The sequence below is a fragment of the Microcebus murinus genome, chromosome 30, assembly GCF_040939455.1.
Source record: "Microcebus murinus isolate Inina chromosome 30, M.murinus_Inina_mat1.0, whole genome shotgun sequence".
NCBI lineage: Eukaryota > Metazoa > Chordata > Mammalia > Primates > Cheirogaleidae > Microcebus > Microcebus murinus.
This window is the reverse complement of record NC_134133.1, coordinates 6,114,484-6,135,118: the sequence shown is the minus strand read 5'-3', so window position 1 is coordinate 6,135,118 and position 20,635 is coordinate 6,114,484. Positions and strand designations below refer to the sequence as shown.

The 20,635-nt window shown below is 40.1% G+C and overlaps 1 protein-coding gene across 2 annotated transcripts in view; it reads left to right on the top strand.

Annotated features, from left to right (window-relative positions):
• Window positions 1–20,635, top strand: part of PTPRG (protein tyrosine phosphatase receptor type G) — a 699,041-nt gene that overhangs the window by 644,501 nt on the left and 33,905 nt on the right. For both annotated transcript variants that reach the window (XM_012748370.3, XM_012748369.2), the window contains 2 exons: window positions 6,754–6,845; window positions 14,721–14,817. In XM_012748370.3, the coding sequence (XP_012603824.1) occupies window positions 6,754–6,845; window positions 14,721–14,817 (189 nt within the window). The remainder of the gene's footprint in view (window positions 1–6,753; window positions 6,846–14,720; window positions 14,818–20,635) is intronic.

The following is a 20,635-nucleotide window of genomic DNA, read 5'->3' as shown; positions in this document are numbered from 1 at the left end:
ATCAGTAAGTTACACTGACTTTTGAAAAGTATTATAAAATAGGCAAGCAATTAAGGAAAGCTGCTAACTTTTTGATACTTATCCCTTGGAGACAGCATTTTATAGGACTTACTGGAGAACCTTGAATTATTATTATTTTTTTTAATTCTAACTGAAATTTAGTATTGTCAGTATGTTCTTGTGGTTTAATATAGAAAAGACAGTCTTTTAAGGAAGCTTTTTTTTTCCTGGTCTCACCCACACTTAAGGATAATGTAGACATGTTATATAGACTGTGACTATGATGGCTAAGGTTAGATGTGTTAGAACTCATAATGTAAGAGTATTTATCTAGCAAGAGCGAAGTGCTTTTGAGGTTGGTTTCCAATCCCTGTAAAAATGACATCAGTCCGCTGTTTGTGTTTTTTTTTGTTTTTTTTTTGAGACAGGGTCTCCCACTGTAGCCTCAGACTCCTGAGGTCAAGCAGTCTTCCTGCCTCAGCCTCCCAAAGTAGCTAGGACCACAGCCACGCACCACCAGGCCTGGCTAATTAAAAAAAAAATTATTATTTTTTTTTATAGATGGGTCTCATTATGTTGTATGGGCTGCTCTCAAACTCATGTCCTCAAGCAATCCTCCCGATACGCTGGGATTTCAGGCGTGAGCCACCACGTCCAGCCTACATCACTTGTTTTATCATGAAGATTTTTGAAGTGTAGTGCCTGTTCCATGTTTGATGTGTGAGAAAGAAGGGGGGGGATAAGTTGAACTGACATGCAAAGTGAAAGGGGCTTTGACTCTCAATATTTTTCACTAATGTTGTCCCATAGTTGCTGGTTTCTTGCTGTGTGAGGACATGGCATAATTGAATGCAGTAACCCAGCCGACAGTCCCTTCATATGCTTTCTATCCTCTAAGATGCTGAAGTGGTCACAAAATTCTATATTTAAGATCCACATTCTTCTTAACATTGACAAGCACTTTTAAAAATCTGGTAACCTTGGGATATTCTTTTGAAACAACAAACTCAAATAATACTTTTGCCATTGTTGATGAAGCATTACCTACGTATGTCATCCACAGATGATGTTCACTGTATTTCACTACTTATTCTTTTAGACTTTCATTTACATAACACTTTTTAAAATCAGGAACTTAGCTAATGAAATTAACCTGTTTATAGAGCATACTGAAAGAGCTTTCCAAATGTATAAATTGTCAAACACAAATGTCCTTACCAAATGCTTTTCTCTGGAAATTAAAAAATCTAACTTTCTAATAAAAGCATTACAAAATGAAATGCTGCTGCTAACCGCTAGCTTAGAGATCAGAAATGATTCATGCCTTTCCAGCAGTTAAAATACATCTTAATAATTTGAAGGTCACCGGCTCCAGCAGGGTGCCAGAATATAAAGGCGTTTTAAACGTGCAGTTTAAAACCCTTGGGATTAAACCAACCTTGTTGGCATATTTTATTTATACAGAGATTATCTCCAAAGGAGATTCATTGGTCTTTTGACTATAATGAAGCCCTTTCTTTATTGACTTCATTGTGTTGTAAATGAAAAGAGATTTCTTTTTATGGCAGGAAATAAAATGTTCCAATCTCTACAACCCTCCTTGCATCCTAAGAGTCTGATTTAGACAAAAATCTATTTGTTGTGTCCTAACTCAGGAACTACAATCTTGATAATGTTCTTTTATCCCATGTTTGCTTTATCTTGCTAAGTTGAAACAGAAGTATTACCAGGCACAAAGAGAGGCCTGAACTTGACCTCTGGGAGGCTGAGAGGGCGGGCAGGAGAGGAGCCGGGTTCTAGCAGGAGAGGAGCCGGGTTCTAGCAGTTGAGGTCTGTCCCCCTGAGGTGTGGTTAAGAGGACCTGAAAGGCATGGGGACTGGAGGCAGGGGCGGGAGGGCAGGAGGGCAGGAGGGCGGGCAAGATCTGGGCAGCATTGATTTGAGCCAAGAACCGTGATAGCGCCTTTGTGTTCTCCTTGCCTGGGGAGATTTGGTTGGAATTTGGGATGGGGTGGAGGTCTGCTAAGGGTTTAAGTGAACTCTACAGGGATTGTTCACAGAGCCAGTGACTTAAAGGACTTCCGGAATCTTAACAGTATTTGCATATATATGCCCACACACTTCCAGAAGAAGCAAGAAGGGATCTTTTCTTAAACAGACTGTAAGCCAGTCAGCCCCAGCAGCTAGGCATCGTGACAGGAAGGTAAATGCTGTGACACTTTATTTACCAGGCATCAAGGTGACCGGTCCTCCAAGGTAAATTTTCCAGGTAATTGAAGCTTACCCTTAAAGGCAAAATGTATCGCTTCAGTCTTTCTTCATTAGAACATTTCTTTCCAATGTACAGTCTGGGCGGGGGGCAGTACAATGTGGAAGAACCAGGGCTTTGGCGTGAGCCTGGCCCCATCACTTGATAATGACAGTGGGCCTCGGGCGACCTCCTTGGTCTCATAGCCAGAGTTTTCTCATCAATAAAATGGGAGTAATCAGGGTCCCCAGATCATAGGGCTTTGAGTGTAAAGCAAGCAGCACCCAACAGGAAATGATAATTATGAAATATTTACTAAATGCCAAGCACTATTTCCACTACTTGTTATCTTGTTTACTTTTCATAGCACTAAGCATTGGGTAGTATCGTTCCCATTTTACAGATGAGGAAAGGGACTCACAGAGACATGAAGTCACACAGCCTGGCTCTGGCTTTTCCACTCATACCTTTGCCTCTGGGTGCCTGAAACTCGGGATGCATTCCATCAGTGGCGCTGACGAAAGTGACAGCTGTGCAGTTTTACCGCGTCACAGGCCCAGAGCGCCAGCCCTGAGCAGCGTGCCAGGCCGGGCCCTCCCAGCCGCTCCTTCCTCCGTGTGTTCAGAGACAGCCTTGGCGGCTGGCTTTTCCTTTCTCATCATATCAAACCAAAAATTACAGGAAAAAAAAACTAACTTTTTTTTATGTATCTCTGTCATTCCTTAAGATTAAGAGAAAGCAAATTTATCATATACAAGTAAGTTAGAAGCCTAAAGTGTTGATTTCCCTCTAATAGTTTTAAAGGTGCAAGTTCAGCAGAGACATAACCATAGATTTTGGAAAGAGCTTTTTCCACATGTTCAAATGCACAGTTCTTTATTTCCTATACCGTTACATTTGAGGCCAGCATTACCTTAGGTTTGGTGCTTCCTTTTCAGTAGAAGTTTCTATCATCAATTCACCCTCTTTTAATGCTCTGCTTTTGGTACCTACAAACCAGAGACTAATTTCAAGCTCCACGAGAAATGGTACATAAGGAAGGTTCTTTGTGGATTTGACCAAAATAAAAGGCATTTTTACACAGTTTAATTCTAATCACAAAAAGCTAAAATCTTGGAACTAAGCATAAATAATAATATTTAATAACAATAAGCCTACTCTTTACTGATTCTCAGTCGATTATACTGAATATCTTATAATGGGATGATTTAGTGATAATGGTAGTGGTCCTATTTTTGCCTACTTTAAACTTTTGGTATTTGAAATTCTTTAAGTAAAAATATTGGTACAAAATTATATGGTAATATTTTATCAGATTAACCAAGATATTCTGTTTAACTCCTTGTTCTTCCTTGAAATGGCGGTGCTTTGAGAATGAAGACAAACAGTATGTCACAGGGCACCGGAACACGGGCTTTGGGCTCAACAGACCTGGGTCCAGATCTCAGCCCTGCCACTTAACTGACTGTGTCTTTTTGGACAAGTTGCCTCTCTTTCCTTATGTGTATTGTGATAACACGTTCCCTTCATGTGGTTCTTGTGAAGGTAAATGTGTGAAAAGCATTAAGCCCAATCTGTGGCAACCAGTAAGGACTTAATAATGGTCATCTCTTCTGCAACACAAATGCTGCCCTTGATTAGACACCATCTCCGAATATCTGGCTGAGTACTAGGTTTTCAGAAAATGCTTCATCGAGTGGCTTCCTATTCTGTCTCCGAGAGCAGTCTGTTTCCCTTTGGCCTGTAGCCAGCTTCCTCTGCTGTTCTGAACTTCCTTTCTCAACTGTAAGATGGGTATGAAAATACTACCTATCTCTTAGAGTACATATTAATATATGTAATGTACATAGAAAGTGTCTGGCCTACTTAGTGCTGCTAATATTCTCTGCACTCTTTAATGAAATTCAGATGTTTAGGTGGAGATAACATCTCATGGATGGATATCTTCTTAAAACACATAAAATCTTTCCAGATAAAAACTGAGCAGAGCTAACTGCTTGGCCTTCTGCTAGTTACATTAATTTTGTAACTCTCTGGTTTATGTTGAGAGAATTTAATAGAAATACTATGGAGAGGAAAGCAATTAGGACTTCTAATTAGTCATGGACTTATATTCATCTTAATATAGAGAAAAAAGGATGTATGCACCCCCGGCTATTTATCTTAATTGAAAGGCAAATAATGTGTTATCTGGGTAGCTGACAGTGGCCGGCACAGCACGCGTCTCTGTGTGTATCTGCCTGTCTGGTAGTTTTATGATGCTGTCTGCCATGCCTGGAAACCCAGAGGGTGTGGTTACGTTTCCTTGGATAAAGATGCAAATTAGAGAGACCAGTGAGTCATATATTTCCATGATTATCATACTGAGCTCTGCTAGATTTTTGCTGCATCTAGCCATGGGGGTAGCAGGCATACTGATTTCTGGGCATGTGTGACATTAGCTTGGATATTACAGTTGAGCAGTTTGCAGGAAAAAATAATAAATTGTCAACCTGAAAGCATTTCTTTTAATGATTTAATGTAGGCTATGGCCTTTCAAATGCAGCAGTTTTTACCTTGCGGAATAAAACAGCTCTAAAGCTGACAGGCTTTTTCTTACTTTGAACTAGGCCATGTCCTTAATCATGGCTAAGTTTCTTGGGCATCTAAAATTCTAAATTATCATGATGGAATTACTGCTGCTCTTTACCTGTTACACTATTAAGTACCTTACTCTGCCATTGAAAACTATTGTACCTTTCGTTTCTACATAACTAGAAGAGAACTGGTGTAGTCTATAGTCTAAGATGTTTTGTGGTATTTGTTACTCATTTTGCCTCTTCTTTGAAATTGAGTTTTTCCTTGGGTTAATCTATTAGAGACTCTCGAACTTTGTACTTCTTAACCCTTTTCTCAACTTAACCCGAGATCATTTCATGGCCACTGATCATTATTGTAGAATTTGCTTACTTCTAAACCTTTTAAGTGAAGTGATCAGATAATTTTGGAAATTTTTCTTGAACTGTGCATTCTGCTAAATATTCTGGAGAAACATTTTGGCTGTGCTTACTCTGTTAATGCTGGTTACATCATGGGAGCTATAGATTTCTTGGGCATGCAAAATGATTGCATATTCATGAACATCTTCAATTCTGAAATATTTGTAAATAACTTGGCAATTTTTTTTCATAAGGTTGCCTATTAAAATGATTAGGACTTTAATTATTCACACAGAAAGAATTTGTGCTTACAGAGCACCACCAGTTTGATAAGTAACATTTCTATGCTAAGCAACTTGGATTATGAACATAGAAGTCACCTTTCTTAAACAAAGTATAAGAGATGCTATTTTCCGCTTAAGAATGATTCAAGTTTGAAAATGTCAATAGATGCAAAAAGCCACCCTAGAGCTTTGCTCTCTCGAAAGAAAGAAGAGAAGGAATGACATAGTCAATGTTAACTGTCACCAGATGAAGAGAAATCAGATTGTCAGGCCTGGATCTATAAAATTCTTGCCAAAGTAGGACCTCATTTACACATACAGATCTTCATACCCTTTGCTAAGAAAAGCATCTGTGGCAGTTTAGATGTTTGTGCGTTTGCCAAAGATCTTTCACTCTGAATAAAGTAAATGTCATGTCTGTTGTTTATCTCAAATTCAGCAGAGTATTTTTAAAAGGAAATATTTGCGGGGGAGGGTCGAGCGAGAAGGGAGGAAGGAGGTTGGGGAGCTCCAGTTCGTCGGGTGTGGCTGTTTTACAAAGGTACTTGAGTTACCAGACAAGAACCGGATAAACAGGCTTAAAACATACTTTGGGCTCATGAACTTGAAAGTGTCCTTTTGAAGTGACAACACTAGATTGGAATGTGGAGTCTTCCTGAATCGGTACCTAGTCTGTCAACACCAAAAAAAAATCCAGTTAATTCAGTCAAACTGATTATTTGGCATCCTGTAGACACAGCTGTCTTGAGCTAAAATTTTGAACACTTAAAGATAGATGGCATTGTACCCGGAGCCAGCTGGTACAATGGCATCTATCTGTAATTGTGGTTAAGAGATTGCTTAGACTTCTAAAAGACTGGAAACAGAACTTAATGGCTGCCAGTCCAAGCTGGACCCCATTGAATAGCAATTTTCTAAAAAGCAAAACCAAAAAAAAATTAGGTTGCGATAAAATTTCTTGGCAAATAGGTACCCTTGATAAATTCAGACTGCAAAGAGTACGATGTGATAATCTAATCGTGTAAATTGCCATGAATATAAAAAGTAAAGGGAATTCTCTGTGTACCTTTTTTCAAAACCATATTTAACCTGGCTTATAGACATTCAAAGTCACAATGAGATCCTAACATAAAGTAAATCCTGAGACTTTTCTTCACGACATCTACTTCAGGTGATACAATTAATTATATCACTCTTTGCACAAATCAAACATTTGTCTTAGGTAAGTGTGATCTGCTTTATCAGTGTCATTTGTTTTATGGAAGTATTCTATGTGACTTTGAATATCATTTTATTTCCCCAGATGACATGGAAGCCATTCCTGTCAAACAGTTTGTTAAACACATCGGTGAGCTCTATTCTAATAACCAGCATGGGTTCTCCGAGGATTTTGAGGTATGTTTCAAAACTGGAAATTAATTTCCAGAAAACTCTTGTTTTACAGAGATTTTTGTCAACTTGAACTGAATGTATTCGAAGAGTAACCAAAGATCGTGTTTCTTTTCACTTGTAGTTTTAGTAAAATGTGAAAGATTTATATGATCTCAAGGGAAACCAGAGTATCACTTGTCATTTTAACTGGCATTCCTTTCCCAGTAAAATTAGGTGAAAAAGAGTTGGTTGTATTTGTCCTGAACACAGACTTAGTGGTTGAAAACAGGCAAACCGGTGAGGATTGTTTTTCAGATTCTTTCTTCGTCTTAATTCTAACCAGGAACAAGAGTCACAATGCATAGCTCCCTGATTCCATGAGTTCTCTGAGATGCACGTAGTGTAGCGGAGACAGCAGGTTTGGAACTCGGTGCTGGCTCCACCAGTAGTGAGCTTTGTTATCGCTGGGCCAATCACCCCAGTTTCCCCATTTAAAAAAATAGCACTAATGTTAGCCACATCCTAAAGTTATTGGGGAAAAAATAAATGAGTAACATCATTGAAAGTGCTGGGTTAAGTGTTAAGAACCAAGCAAAGGTTGATTGTTGTTTTCATGACTATTAATCCTTGGGGAGAAGACACGGGTTAACACAGCCTTCTGATTTTAAGAACTGGTGTGTAGGAAACAAGGTAGAGAGCAGCACACACCACCCTGCCAACTCCGGGTTCCGTGCCAGTTCAGCAGTGACAGGGTGTCAATGAGGAGCTATTAAACAGACTGCCCTTTTCTTCACTGAGGCGCTTAACTAAGGCACATCTCTGGCAGCAAGAGTTGTGCCGAGGAGGCCAAGTTTTCATGGCAGCTCAGCTGTCTTCTAGCTTTGTGGATAAGTGGGTTCCTTTCTCTGTCTCATTTCTACTTTAAAATGGAAATGATGATGATGGTGCTAGCCTGCCCACCTCTTTTAACAAAATTGGTTATGGGGCTCAAATGAAGCAATGGAAGGTAAGCACTTTGGGATGCGTAGGAGTTATACAGCTGGAAGGCGCAATTATCTGGCATGAGCAATGAGACATAAAAACAGGACTGTAAGCACCTGTCTCTATGCAAATTTGGAATCCCCAAAGGCTATCATAAAGGCAGTTATATCGACAAACTCGTTTTAATTTAACTCTCCTTGGTTTTTTTTGTTGTTGTTGTTAGTTTTTGGTTGGGCTTATTTTTGTGTTTTGTTTCTTTAGCAAAACGAAAGCAAAGGTGATAGAAAGCACCTCTGATTTATTCTGCCAACTCATATGTTTTTATGGAACAAACTAAAGCATGTCAAGTATGTAATGCCGCTATTAGATGCTTACCCAGAAAAGGGGCCTATTCAGCTACAAAGAACATGGTTTAAGTCAAACATTTTGTATTCATGAGGACAGCAAATGTGTGTGGTGTTAAAGTGATTTAGTTCAATTGACTGTTGGCCGGATGACTGAGCAAGAATATTGAGGCATTTAACAATGTTGATGGTATTCAGGACAAACATTTATCCTCTGGAGAGCAGAATTTGATCAGGATGATCAAATGCAACTCCGGTTTCTCAATTATTTATGATTTGAGACCCCTGTGCTATTCATCACAGCTGGTTTTGACACCATTTAATTATTCAAAATAACCAGCTACACCTCTGCAAACTTGATCTGACTTAAAATGGGCTTTGCTGCCTCAAAATCATGCCTGTTAACAAATCCTGGGCATCTGTACCCTATTTCTGTCCTTAATAAAAGAAAGAAATACTGTGGCTAAAAGCTTTAGTTGCCTGCATTGAACTTTCCAGTTCAAGTATTATTAGTTGATGGTTGTAGGCGGGGACTAGGGGAGGGCTGGCAGGAAGGGGGCATTGTTCTACTGTTATCATTTCACAGTCTTTCCTGGTTTGAAAGGTTTAAAATCAGAGCTATTCAGAATAGGAAGAATGTCCTTTCTTCTGAAACAAACAGCAAAGCAGCAACATAAAGGGGAGAATAAGGTAGTAGAAACGCTCACCAATATACTGCCATCTTAACAAGAAAGCGAAAATTTTAAGTATTTTAAAATAGTAATGCTCCTCTTCGGTAACTCTGCTAAAAGGGAAAACTGGTAATTAAGGCTGTTTTATAAACAGAGATAACAACAGACGATAAAAGAGCAAGCAGAAAGAGATTTTGTGTAATAATTTTAAAAACTGTACTATGATAAGAGAGTTAAAGTAATCTCAACCCCAGATTTCCTGACCCATTCATGAGGCATAATGATGGCCAGCATTTACCTAGCACCGCACATGGATTATTGTACTCCTTCCTCAGATCTACCCTATGCCATCTTATTGTCCCCATTTTACAGATGAGAGACCTTTAGTCATCAGAAAACAGAGGCATTGGGTGGCTGAGTTTTGAAATAGCAGCAGTAGGGTTTAAGACTCGGGCTGTCTGACTCCGAGCCACACAGTTAACCTTGATGCCATCCGGACTCTTCATTAATGTCCCATATCGAGCTGAAGTCAGAAACAGAAATCACCAGATTGTCAGACTATTTAAAAGTGATCATGCAGCTGTGCCTTGGCAAAAAAAGAAAGGAAGAAAGAAAGGAGGGGAGAGGAGGGGAGGGGAGGGGAGGGGAGGAGAGGAGAGGAGAGGAGAGGAGAGGAGAGGAGAGGAGAGGAGAGGAAGGAAAGGATGAAAGAAAGGAAAGGCGGGCAGGGGGGAGGGGGCCCAGCTAAAATTAGGAGTCCACACTAAGAGGTGCCTGTTACATGATCTTTATGGTCTAGACCAGGGGTCCTCAAACTTTTTAAACAGGGGGCCAGTTCACTGTCCCTCAGACCGTTGGAGAGTGCGCACTGTGGGCCCAGGACGAGTCGGCTGCTAAGCAGGACAGGCAGCGGCGGCAAAAACACCCAGAGGGCCAGATGAATGTCCTTGGCGGGTGGCATGTGGCCCACAGGCCGCACGCAGTTTGAGGACGTCAGAGCTTTCTCAAGTAGCTGAGAATCTGACTTACTAAAATCTTATCCAATATTTGAATAGAGGCCTAAAATTAGTCAAAGTGCTAAGATTATAGAGAAATACCACTTAAAAGTTGGTATTTGGCTGTTAAGAGGAGATAAAACAATTCATCTAATAGCTACTGAGTACCTACCATGCTATGGCCATAATATAAGGTACAGAGATGAATTAGACACAGAGTCCTTACCCTCAAAGAGTTCAGTCTGAAGGGTGAAGGAGAGACCAGAGCATATGCAATTAAAGTAGAAAATGGGACAAAGCAAAATAAGTACTGTAATGCAGGTACAAAGTACTGAATAAGTGCAGAAAAGAAAAGCTCCTATGAATTTTGATTGATAATTGCAGCAAAAGTCCTATTTACACACCTTGTTTAAAAGTCTTAGACGTAAAAAATTTTGTTAAAGCTGTCAAAGTTTCAGAACTTAGCTGCTTAAAGAATGAGAAAAAAGATTCACTGGTAATTTTGAGTCTTTGTCTAGAAGTGATGCAGAAAGCTAGCTTTTCGTCCTTGTCAGGTGAATTTTAGAGGCTGTGAAAAGCTGGTGACGACATACCTGTAGCAGATTTTGCAGTAGTGGAAATAACATCAATCCTTGTCTCACGATGGTGTTCCCTCGCCTACCTGAACTAATTCCAACCTCGCTGTCCTTCCCAAGCAATGGTTTCCCAGAGGAGTACTAAGAGATTGACAGCCTCCTCCACGGCCCCCACAATCGTGAGGCAGGAAGCTTCCAAAGGCGCAGTGCTAGCATACTCTTTCGAAAGAAGGGCGCTCCAAAGCTCCGTAGGTCAAAAGGATTAATAGGCAGGACTTGGGAGAATCAAAAGTTGAAAGGCCGAGTGCAGAGATGAGGTCCACAGCCTCCTGACAAGATCCTTTGGGGGATCGCCCCTATTACAATTAACCAGCTGAGCTACGTTTGGGCTGGTTGCTCATCAGAAATGAAGAGAACAAAGCTCTGTCCACCTGAGCCCACGCTCTGAGGGACCACTGGCCACAATCACTGTAAGTAATGAAAGGCGGCTTGCAGGGCTGCTGCTGACATAGAATGAGGGTGTCCTGGTCAGGGGTACAGTGCTGTGCAAAGACTGCGGCCTGCAAGAGGACAGAAAACGACCCTTTACCAGGGTCCTCAAACTACAGCCCGCGGGCCACATGTGGCCCGCAGAGGACATTTATCCGGCCCGCCGGGTGTTTTTGCCGCCGCTGCCTGTCCTGCTCAGCAGCCGACTCGTCCCGGGCCCGCAGTGCGCACTCTCCAACGGTCTGAGGGACAGTGGACTGGCCCCCTGTTTAAAAAGCTTGAGGACCCCTGCTCTAGACTTTCCCGAGCCCTGTGACAAATTGTCAGTTTGGATCTTAAATATTTTAAAGGAAAAACATTTTTTAACCATTTTTATCAAGAAAATCATAGTTAAGATAAGGATAAGGTTTTTATGAAAAGGGAGGAAAAAAGGGAGCCAAATTCACAAACCATACATGAAACGTGATTCTTTGTTCAAAACCAGCTGCAGGACGATAAGGTGCCGTGTCGCACCCTCCAGCGCTGGGTTGCTTTTCGGGATGGGAAAGCAGTCACTTAAGGCAAAGATCGGTGGCTTTGGACTGGGGAAGAGAACAGGCATTCTTAGCGAGGTAAATGGCAATGAAGCAAAGAGCAGGAAATCATATGGCTTTTCAAAGGGCATGGAGTTAAAACTGTCTGGGATCGGGAAGGGAGCTGGTGGAAAAGAGGATGGGACCTTGAAAGGCTGGCTGAGGAATTTGGAACCTCTCCAGAGGTTTCTGAGGAAGGGAAAAACAAAGTCAACACAACATTTGGGGAAAATCAGGCTGGCAGCAGTTTGTAGCCTGAGCAAGCGCACGTAGAAGCAGAAAGACGCAGCGTAACCAGCACCTGTCCGGGGCAGCTCTGTGTCCGACATGGCACAAGCACTGGGCACAGTCGTGACCTCAGCCTGTCGCCGTTCTGCACAGCAGTGCCCTTGACACAGCCTCGGCTGCCTGAACTCAGACGCTAGGCGTGTTACTCGGTCTAATACTTGGTGACCAGGTCCAAAATATTTTCTTCTCAGCTTGTTTTGTGGAACTGAGTAATCTGAAAGATTTCTAGATGTGTTTTTGTTGAATTATTTTTTCGAAGCGAGCCGCAGAATGGAAGGGCAGTTGGCCTTCAAGCGCTCTTTAGACAGCTTCTCACGTCAGCGGCGCCATGCAGGGGGTGATTCAGCCTGTCACCTCCTAAGAATTTGGGGCATATCAAATTTCAGTGTTGTTCTTTGTTCATTTTTTGATTTTTACTTTATTTTAAACCTCCTGTTTTCCTTTGGCCCTCTCCTCTGGCTTGTATGTCTAGTATTATAATTATTATTATTATTCAGACAGTAAAATACAAACAAGCTTAAATCTTAAACTATTTATCAGACTGCTGAGTAGGAAACTTCAGTATACATACTCCATGGCCAGTGTCACTTTAAAAGGTTTTAACACCTATTAAAATCACATTAACTTTGAAATGCCAGTTCTGATGGAGAAAAGCCACTCCAGGATCAGAAGATATTATCAGCATCTAAATGAGCCAAGCAGTATGGCAAGGAATTACAGATGACATTATTATCTACAAGACAAAATCAGAAGGCCTCAGGCAAACCCCATGGGTTCTTATAAAATCAGATTTAACATTATTTATGACTCTTCTTTGTTTTCTGTCATTCACATAATTGGAAAAGTGAAATAGAGACAACAGATCAGACCAGGGGTTTTAGATAACAAAGAGTTTGATTGGCCATATTGAATGACTACTTTAAACAATGCAGACAGCTGCTCCCAAGCAGTCTTGGCCAATTGCATTACATTATAACAGAGGCCCAGCCTTTGTCCATGGCGAGGGTGGTCAGATCCACACAACAGGAAAAGAAAAAATCAATAGAGCGAATCTCAGACTAACATACTAAAAGCTACAGTCTCTCAGCATAAAATACCTAAATAGCGCAGCCCTGAAGAGGTACGTGCCAAACATACGGCCTTCAAAACCAGGAAACAAAAGGATGTCAACATGTTTCAAATGCGTTTCCAAAAGTTCTCTGCCCTTGAAACTGTCCAGAAGAACATGCCTCAGGCTTTTAAGGCAATTCCAAAAGGCAGGTTCTAATATTGCAAGTTTGGCTAGCATTGCTTATGTTCTTATAGATGCTAACTCAGACGTCCTCAAACTACGGCCCGCGGGCCACATGCCGCCCGCAGAGGACATTGCGGGCCACATGCCGCCCGCAGAGGACATTTATCCAGCCCTCCGGGTGTTTTTGCCGCTACTGCCTGTCCTGCTTAGCAGCCGACTCATCCCAGGCCCACAGTGCGCACTCTCCAACGATCTGAGGGACAGTGAACTGGCCCCCTGTTTAAAAAGGACCCCTGTTAACCTATCAGAGAATAATTCGTTTATGACCACACTATTATCTCATTTTAGAGACTAGAGCCAAAGGCAGCCTTAAGGCTCCTTAAACCAGTGTTTTCCAAACCACAGGTTATATAAACTATTTTATAATACAGCAGGAAATATCAGAGTGTATCACATTTAGTTAGAGAAAGAAATGGGTAAGAATTGTCATGAATCTCACTTTCCCCAAAGAGGTGGGCTGGATTAATGCCTGTTGGGCTTTTTGTTTTTAAATGGACAGCTGGGAAGGCCTACAGCTATGAAAGATTCAATACGCAGCATCCAAGCATTGGACAGTCAGTGAATATAGTGTCTTTGAACAGACAGAAATCCTTTGTCTCTACACCTTATATTCTTTGATTACAGTGAGTTAGTTCCTCCTTAGAGAGAAGGGGACTCCTCACTGGGAAGTACTTTGTAAATATAAAAGACAACCCATTCCTTGTTTTCATTATGCTTAATGTAAATGCTGTGGAAAACATCCATAATTGCCATGCATCTCCTTTGTGGAAAAAAATCTGCATGTTCCTAAACTCTGCTACATCTGTTACATGTAAAACATTTCTCCTGATAATTTTGTGTTACTTTGCTCCTGCTCTTTGTAGCAGCTGTGCACTGCTAATGACTTCCCTTATTAGTTAGCTCTAGTACCGTCTTGGATTTGAAGCATACAGTGTAGAAAAATTTGGCTTTTCAGCAACCTTCTATTAGGCTAACGGATGATGTTTATATCCATGGTCAAGGTGATGGAAGACAGTTGTCTGCCTCTGCTATTATTCTAAAGAAGGATAATTTAAATAAAATTAGAGTTCACAAATAACTTTGTGGTGGTCATACATATCTGAGCTAGACAATGGTAATTAGCTGGGCTGTGTGTTCGTGTCATTGCAGGACTGAGTCTTTACATTAGCTTGCAGTCTCGTGGGTATAAAGGGAGGCTGTCGGGCCCACAGCGTATTGCAGATCACGGTGGAGAATGTAGTTCTTGGAAATTCCTGTCCCTCCTTTAAGACTTGGGTGAATCATCTTCGGCTGTCTAATGCCTTCCTCTGTTCCTCCATGCTCCCATCAGTTTTTTCAAGCCTCTTTTCCATTAATCATATTTGACTGGCATTATCTTTTTAAATATTTTACTCAGCCACAGACCTGTGATTTATTCAAAAAGAGATACTATTTTACATCCCAATGCCTAGGTCAAAATCTGGAATAAAGTAGATGATTGACGAATTAGTAAAGAATGAAATCTTTATACCTTTTTCACATTCTTCATATGCTTGTTATGAATATGTCGGTCATTATATCTGACAGTGGGTTTGAGGAGGTAACGGTGGCTGTGGCTAGGGAGTGAGTAACTACTTTATGCCTTTGGACAGATATAGTATGTTCCTTTCCTTCTAAACTGTGTCTAAAATCTCACTGTTTTCTTCACTAGGAAGTCCAGCGCTGTACGGCTGATATGAACATCACTGCAGAACATTCCAATCATCCAGAAAACAAGCACAAAAACAGATACATCAACATTTTAGCATGTGAGTAATAAACTTTAAACTGTCTTCAACTGCGAGGAAATTAAATTTTCATGCTGGGTATAAGCTGAAAGCCAAGCAATCAGAAGCAGGATGCCAAAAATGATGGTTGTAAGCTAACCTCTCATTAGCCCGTCTTCAGCAGTGTGTAGGAGGAAGTGGGGACACTTTCTTCCCTCCAGTCTTGCATTTCGCTGTCAGATCTCAGCGAGCTTAATAAGGTGACTGAAAGAAAATGTTTTGAGCTTCACTGTTTTCACATGAAATGCGGGAGCCACAGTTTGAATGTCACTTGGCTATCTTAATGTTGGTTTTAACCTGTGAGGGCCAAGTGTTTTTACTACAAATAGAAATATTGGGAATTGAATCAAGTAAGCTGACTTTTACAGCAGTCTTTTCTTTGTTTTTATTTCAGCATAATATTGGGGTACAAATATTTAGGTTATATATGTTGTCTTTGCCCCAGCCGAGTCAGAGATTCAAGCGTGTCCATCCCCCAGACAGTGTGCACCACACCCATTAGGTGCGTGCACCACACCCATCCTCTCCTCCCCCCACCTGCCCAACACCTGATGAATGTCACTGCTATATATGCACATAAGTGTTGATCAGTTAGTACAAATTTGATGGTGAGTGCATATGGTGCTTGTTTTTCCATTCTTGTGATACTTCGCATGATAGTTTCCTTGGCTGTGCAGAGGCTTTTTAATTTGGTCATGTCCCATTTATTTTTGTTGTTGCTGTTGTTTTGTGATTGCCTTTGGGGTCTTCATAAACTCTTTGCCTAAGCCAATATCTGTAAGAGTTTTTCCAGCATTTTCTTCCAGAAATCTTATAGTTTCATGCCTTAAGTTTAAGTCTGTTATTCACCATGAGGTGATTTTTGTGAGAGGTGAAATGTGTGGATCCTGTTTCAGTCTTCTACATGTGCCATTCAGTTTTTCCCAGCACCATTTATTGAATAAGGATTATTTTCCCCAGAATATGTTTTTGTCTGCTTTGTCAAAAATTAGATGGCTATATGAGGATCGTTTTATATCTGAGTTCTTAGTTCTGTTCCATTGGTCTACGTCTCTGTTCTTGCGCCAGTACCAACCTGTTTTAGTTACCATAGCCTTGTAGTATAGCTTAAAGTCTGGTAACTTGATGCCTCCCAATTTGTTCTTTTTAATCTTTGCTTAAGATTGCTTTTAATCTTAATCTTTGCTTAAGATTGCTTTTGCTATACAGGGTCTTCTCTGGTTCCATATGAAGCATAGAATTATTTTTCTAGATCTGTGAAAAATGATGTTAGTATTTTTTTTTTTGAGACAGAGTCTCATTTGTTGCCCAGGCTAGAGTGAGTGCTGTGGCGTCAGCCTAGCTCACAGCAACTCCTGGGCTCCAGCAATCCTCCTGCCTCCAACTCCTGGGCTCCAGCAATCCTCCTGCCTCAGCCTCCCCAGTAGCTGGGACTACAGGCATGTGCCACCATGCCCAGCTAATTTTTTCTATATATATTAGTTGGCCAATTAATTTCTTTCTATTTATACTAGAGACAGGGTCTCACTCTTGCTCAGGCTGGTTTCGAACTCCTGACTTCGAGCAATCCACCCATCTCGGCCTCCCTAGAGAGCTAGGATTACAGGTGTAAGCCTGTGGTGTTAGTATTTTGATAGAGATTGCATTGAATCTGTAGATCACTTTGGGTAGTACAAACATTTTAACAATATTGACTCTGCTGACCCCTGAGCTTGGTATGGTTTTCCACCTGTTTATGCCCTCTCCAATTTCCTTCCTCTATAGCAGTCTTTTCTAAGACTAAGTAATTGGGCTCTACGTTAAGTGATGGGCCTCTAGGCCTTCTGGCCCATGTGCTTAGCCCTGTCCAACAAATTTCCAGGGTCAGGAGTATCCTGGAGGTTAGGAACTCAAACAAATAGGCATTTTTCATACAAAGCCTCAAAGAATCCCTAGGATCAAAAGCTACTTTTGTGGCTAGATGACCACATTTCATGGACATGTGGGGGGGGGGGCTTGAGTCACTGGCAGATGATAGCTGTATGTTTTGATATTAAGGGCCAGGGCACAGATATTATAATTACTATACAGTATGATAAGGACCACATAAGACAGAATTTTATATAATAGTATATTTAAATTGGATCACCTATAATTTGAACAGTACTATATAGTTTTTAAATAAAGCTTTAGTAATATACAATTTATCCATTTAAAATGTACAATTCTGCAGGTTTCAGTATATTCAGAATTGTACCATCATCACCACAATCTAATTTTGGAACATTTTTATTTGAGGTGTGCCCTTCCCCCCCTACAATGCTCACTGCATCCATTAGTTGTGAGTTTACCCATCCCTAGCCCCTCAATCCCTGAAGAATATTACTACCATGGGAGCACCTTAGTGTTGATCAGTTAGTGCCAATTTGATGGCGAGTACACGTGGAGCCTATTCTTTCATTCTTGTGATACCTTACTTCAGAGGATGGGCTCAAGCTCTATCCAGGAAAATATAAGAGGTGCTAGATCACTGTCATTTCTTATAATTAATATTCCATTGTATACATATAGCAAATTTTATTAATTCACTCATGAATTAATGGGTACTTGGGTTGTTTCTACATCCTTGGAATAATGAGTTGTGCTGCCATGAACATTCAGGTGCAGATGTCTTTTTTATAGAATGTCCTTTGTTCTTTTGGGTAGATGCCTAAGAGTGCTATTGCTGGATCAAATGGTATTTCTATTTTTAGCTCTTTGAGGTATCTCCAAATTCTTTTCCACAGAGGTTGCACTAATTTTCAGTCCCACAGCAGTGTAAGGGTATTAATTTTGGAACACTTTTAGTACTCCCAAAAGAAAACCTATACCATTAATTGGCCCTCCCAATTCTTCCTTCTCCCCAACCCCAAGAAACTATTTATCTACTTTCTCTGTGGATTTGCATATTCTGGGCATTTCATATAAATGGAATCATATAGTATGTGACCTTTTGTGTCTCGCTTCTTTCATTTAGCATGTTTTCAGGATTCATCGATGTTGTACTATGTATCAGCACTTCATTCCTTTTTTGGGATGAATGATACTCTACTGTATGGATGCATAATATTTACTCATTCAGCATATGATGGATATTTGGGTTTCTTCTATTTCTTTGCTATTATGAATAATGCTGCTATGTATTCATGTACAAGGCTTTATACTGACATATATTTTCAAGTCTTCCTAGGAGTAGAATTGCCAGATTATATGGTAACTCAGTTTAACAATGAGGAACTACCAAACTGTTTTCCAAAGCAGCGGTTCCATTTTACCACAAGTAATATATGAAGGATCCAAGTCCCCACATCCTCACCAACACTTGTTATTTTGTTTTTTTGATAATAGCCATCCTAATGGGTGTGGCATGGTATGTCATTATAGTTTTGATTTGCATTTCCTTAGTGATTAGTGATGTTGAACATCTTTTCATGTGTTTATTGGCCATCTGTATATCTTCTTTAGACCCTTTACCCATTTTTTTTAACTGGATTACTTTTGTCTTTTTACTGTTGGATTGTAAGAGTTCCTTATATATTCTGGATACAGATCCCTTATCAGATATATAGTTTGCAAATATTTTCTTCTATTCTGTACATGTCTTTTCACTTTCTTAATGGTGTCCTTTGAAGCACAAATTTTTTAAATTTTGGTGAAATCTAATTTCTTTCTTTCTTTCGTTGCCTGTACTTTTGGTATCATATCTAAGATCATAAAGATTTTATACCTGTTTTTGGAGTTTTATGGTTTTAGCTCTTACATGTAGGTCTTGGATCCATTTTAATTTTTATATATAGTATGAGGTAGCACTCCAACTTCAATCTTAAGTATGTGGATATCCAGTTGTCCTAGTACTGTCTGTTGAATTACCTTAGCATCCTTATTGAAAATCAGCTGACCATAAGTCTAACGGTTTATTTCTGGACTCTCAATTCTGTTCTACTGATCTGTATGTCTAGCGTTATGCCAGTACTGCACTGTCTTGATTACTGACTGTGTAGTTTTGCAATAACTTTAGAAATTGGGAGCTGTAATTGTCCTGGCTGTTCTTCCAACAGTGGTTTATGGTCTGCATTGTACAAGTGTTGTGCTTCTTTTGTTAAATTTATTCCCAAGTATTTTATTCTTTTTGATGCTATTGTCAATAGAATTGTTTACTTAATTTTATTTTTGGATTGCTTGTTGCTAGTGTATATAAATACAATCGATTTTTGTATATTGATCTGGTATCCTACAACCTTGCTGAACCCATTTATTCTCACAGTTATTTCTTGTGGATTCTTTTGGATTTCTATATACAAGATGGTATCATCTTCAAATAGAATTTTACTTCTTCCAACTAATGTTTTAAAGTTATTTTTGAATAGGACTGTTTGTTTCACTTATCTAAGAGAATATAACGGAGGTAAAAAAGAGAACGGGGAAGAAAGAGTCCAACTTTTTTTTTCTCCCTAGTCTCTGAATGGATTGATTGTGGCAGTATTTGTTGGCCAACTCCGTCAATGCTCACTGTACTGTGACTGTGAGGATTTGTCTATCCACATACCTCCTTTCTAACCAGACAAATCAGGCAGCAATGTATACATACCTATGCCTTATCTACATCACACATATCATGTGTGATGTAGATAAGGCATCTCTCCACCGTAGCCACCTTTACTTCAAACGACCTTACTGCCTTGGCTAAAATTATGTGGCCAAGGAGGAGAAAATCAAAGCAATTTCTGTGTGAACTTCTGTGTGTTGTGCCCAAGGGTCAGGGTATTTTGCTTCTTAGAAACCCATCATCTCTGGTTAAATGTTATACATTCACAAGTTCAGAGAGTTGGGTTTTAGTGTTCTCTTGGCAACTCATTCTGGGCATGACATGTGCCTTCATCTACCCCTATACTAAAGCCTTTGTAAAACAAAAAATAGCATAGGAATGTCATGAAAGCACGTGAAATCACACTATGAATGTGCCAGAAACATATGTGGATGTCACCCTCCCATATTGATCTATTAACCTGTCTATTACTTTTTAGTTAAATAAGAAATTTGCAACTTCAAGAGTATGTCCCATTATTTGTCAGTCTAAGAAATAACAGTGTGTACTATAATGGCTACTAAGGCATTGCAGTTTGGATCCAGATGCCTTAGGAGAAGTTTTTCATTTGGGGCCTATTTATATCAGGCAGCCCCTATTTCATGTAATCCCTAGACTGAGAGTTTTCCAGAATAACGAAAGCCATTCACAATTCCAAGAATGTAGGGGGCTTTCAAAAAGTGCTTAGTGTAGTCTGAGGTCAGTCATGTCTAGGCTAATCCACTCATTGGACTTCTTAATTGCCTTTTGCCCAGTCTGTTTCTTTTATAGCTAAGGAAAATAAAATTGTGACATCAGCTTCCTTTTATTTCCTTTGGCCATCCTCAAAACCAGGATCACTCTGTTGGGCAACTAGAGACACATTATCATGCATCCCTCCACCTGTTATTCATAAGCTGTGGTTAAACGGACCCTCAAATCTGATCACTGACTTCGGATTCCCGTAATGAGATTACTCTTAGAAAGTCTGGTTCCCTCAGTAACGTGGGTTCTATTGAGGTGGCAGGGAATCCAGCTGAACTTGGCAATGGAATTTCCTGGAAATAGATACTCTGAACGTGATATAAGTCACCTTTTTTTTGAATCAATGGGGAGGGGATGGAGAGATGAGTAATCAAAGACATTTGAACTGGGTTTCAAAATACAGGACAAGGAAATTTTACAGGATTGCAATTTCACATGAACTAATAAGGACCT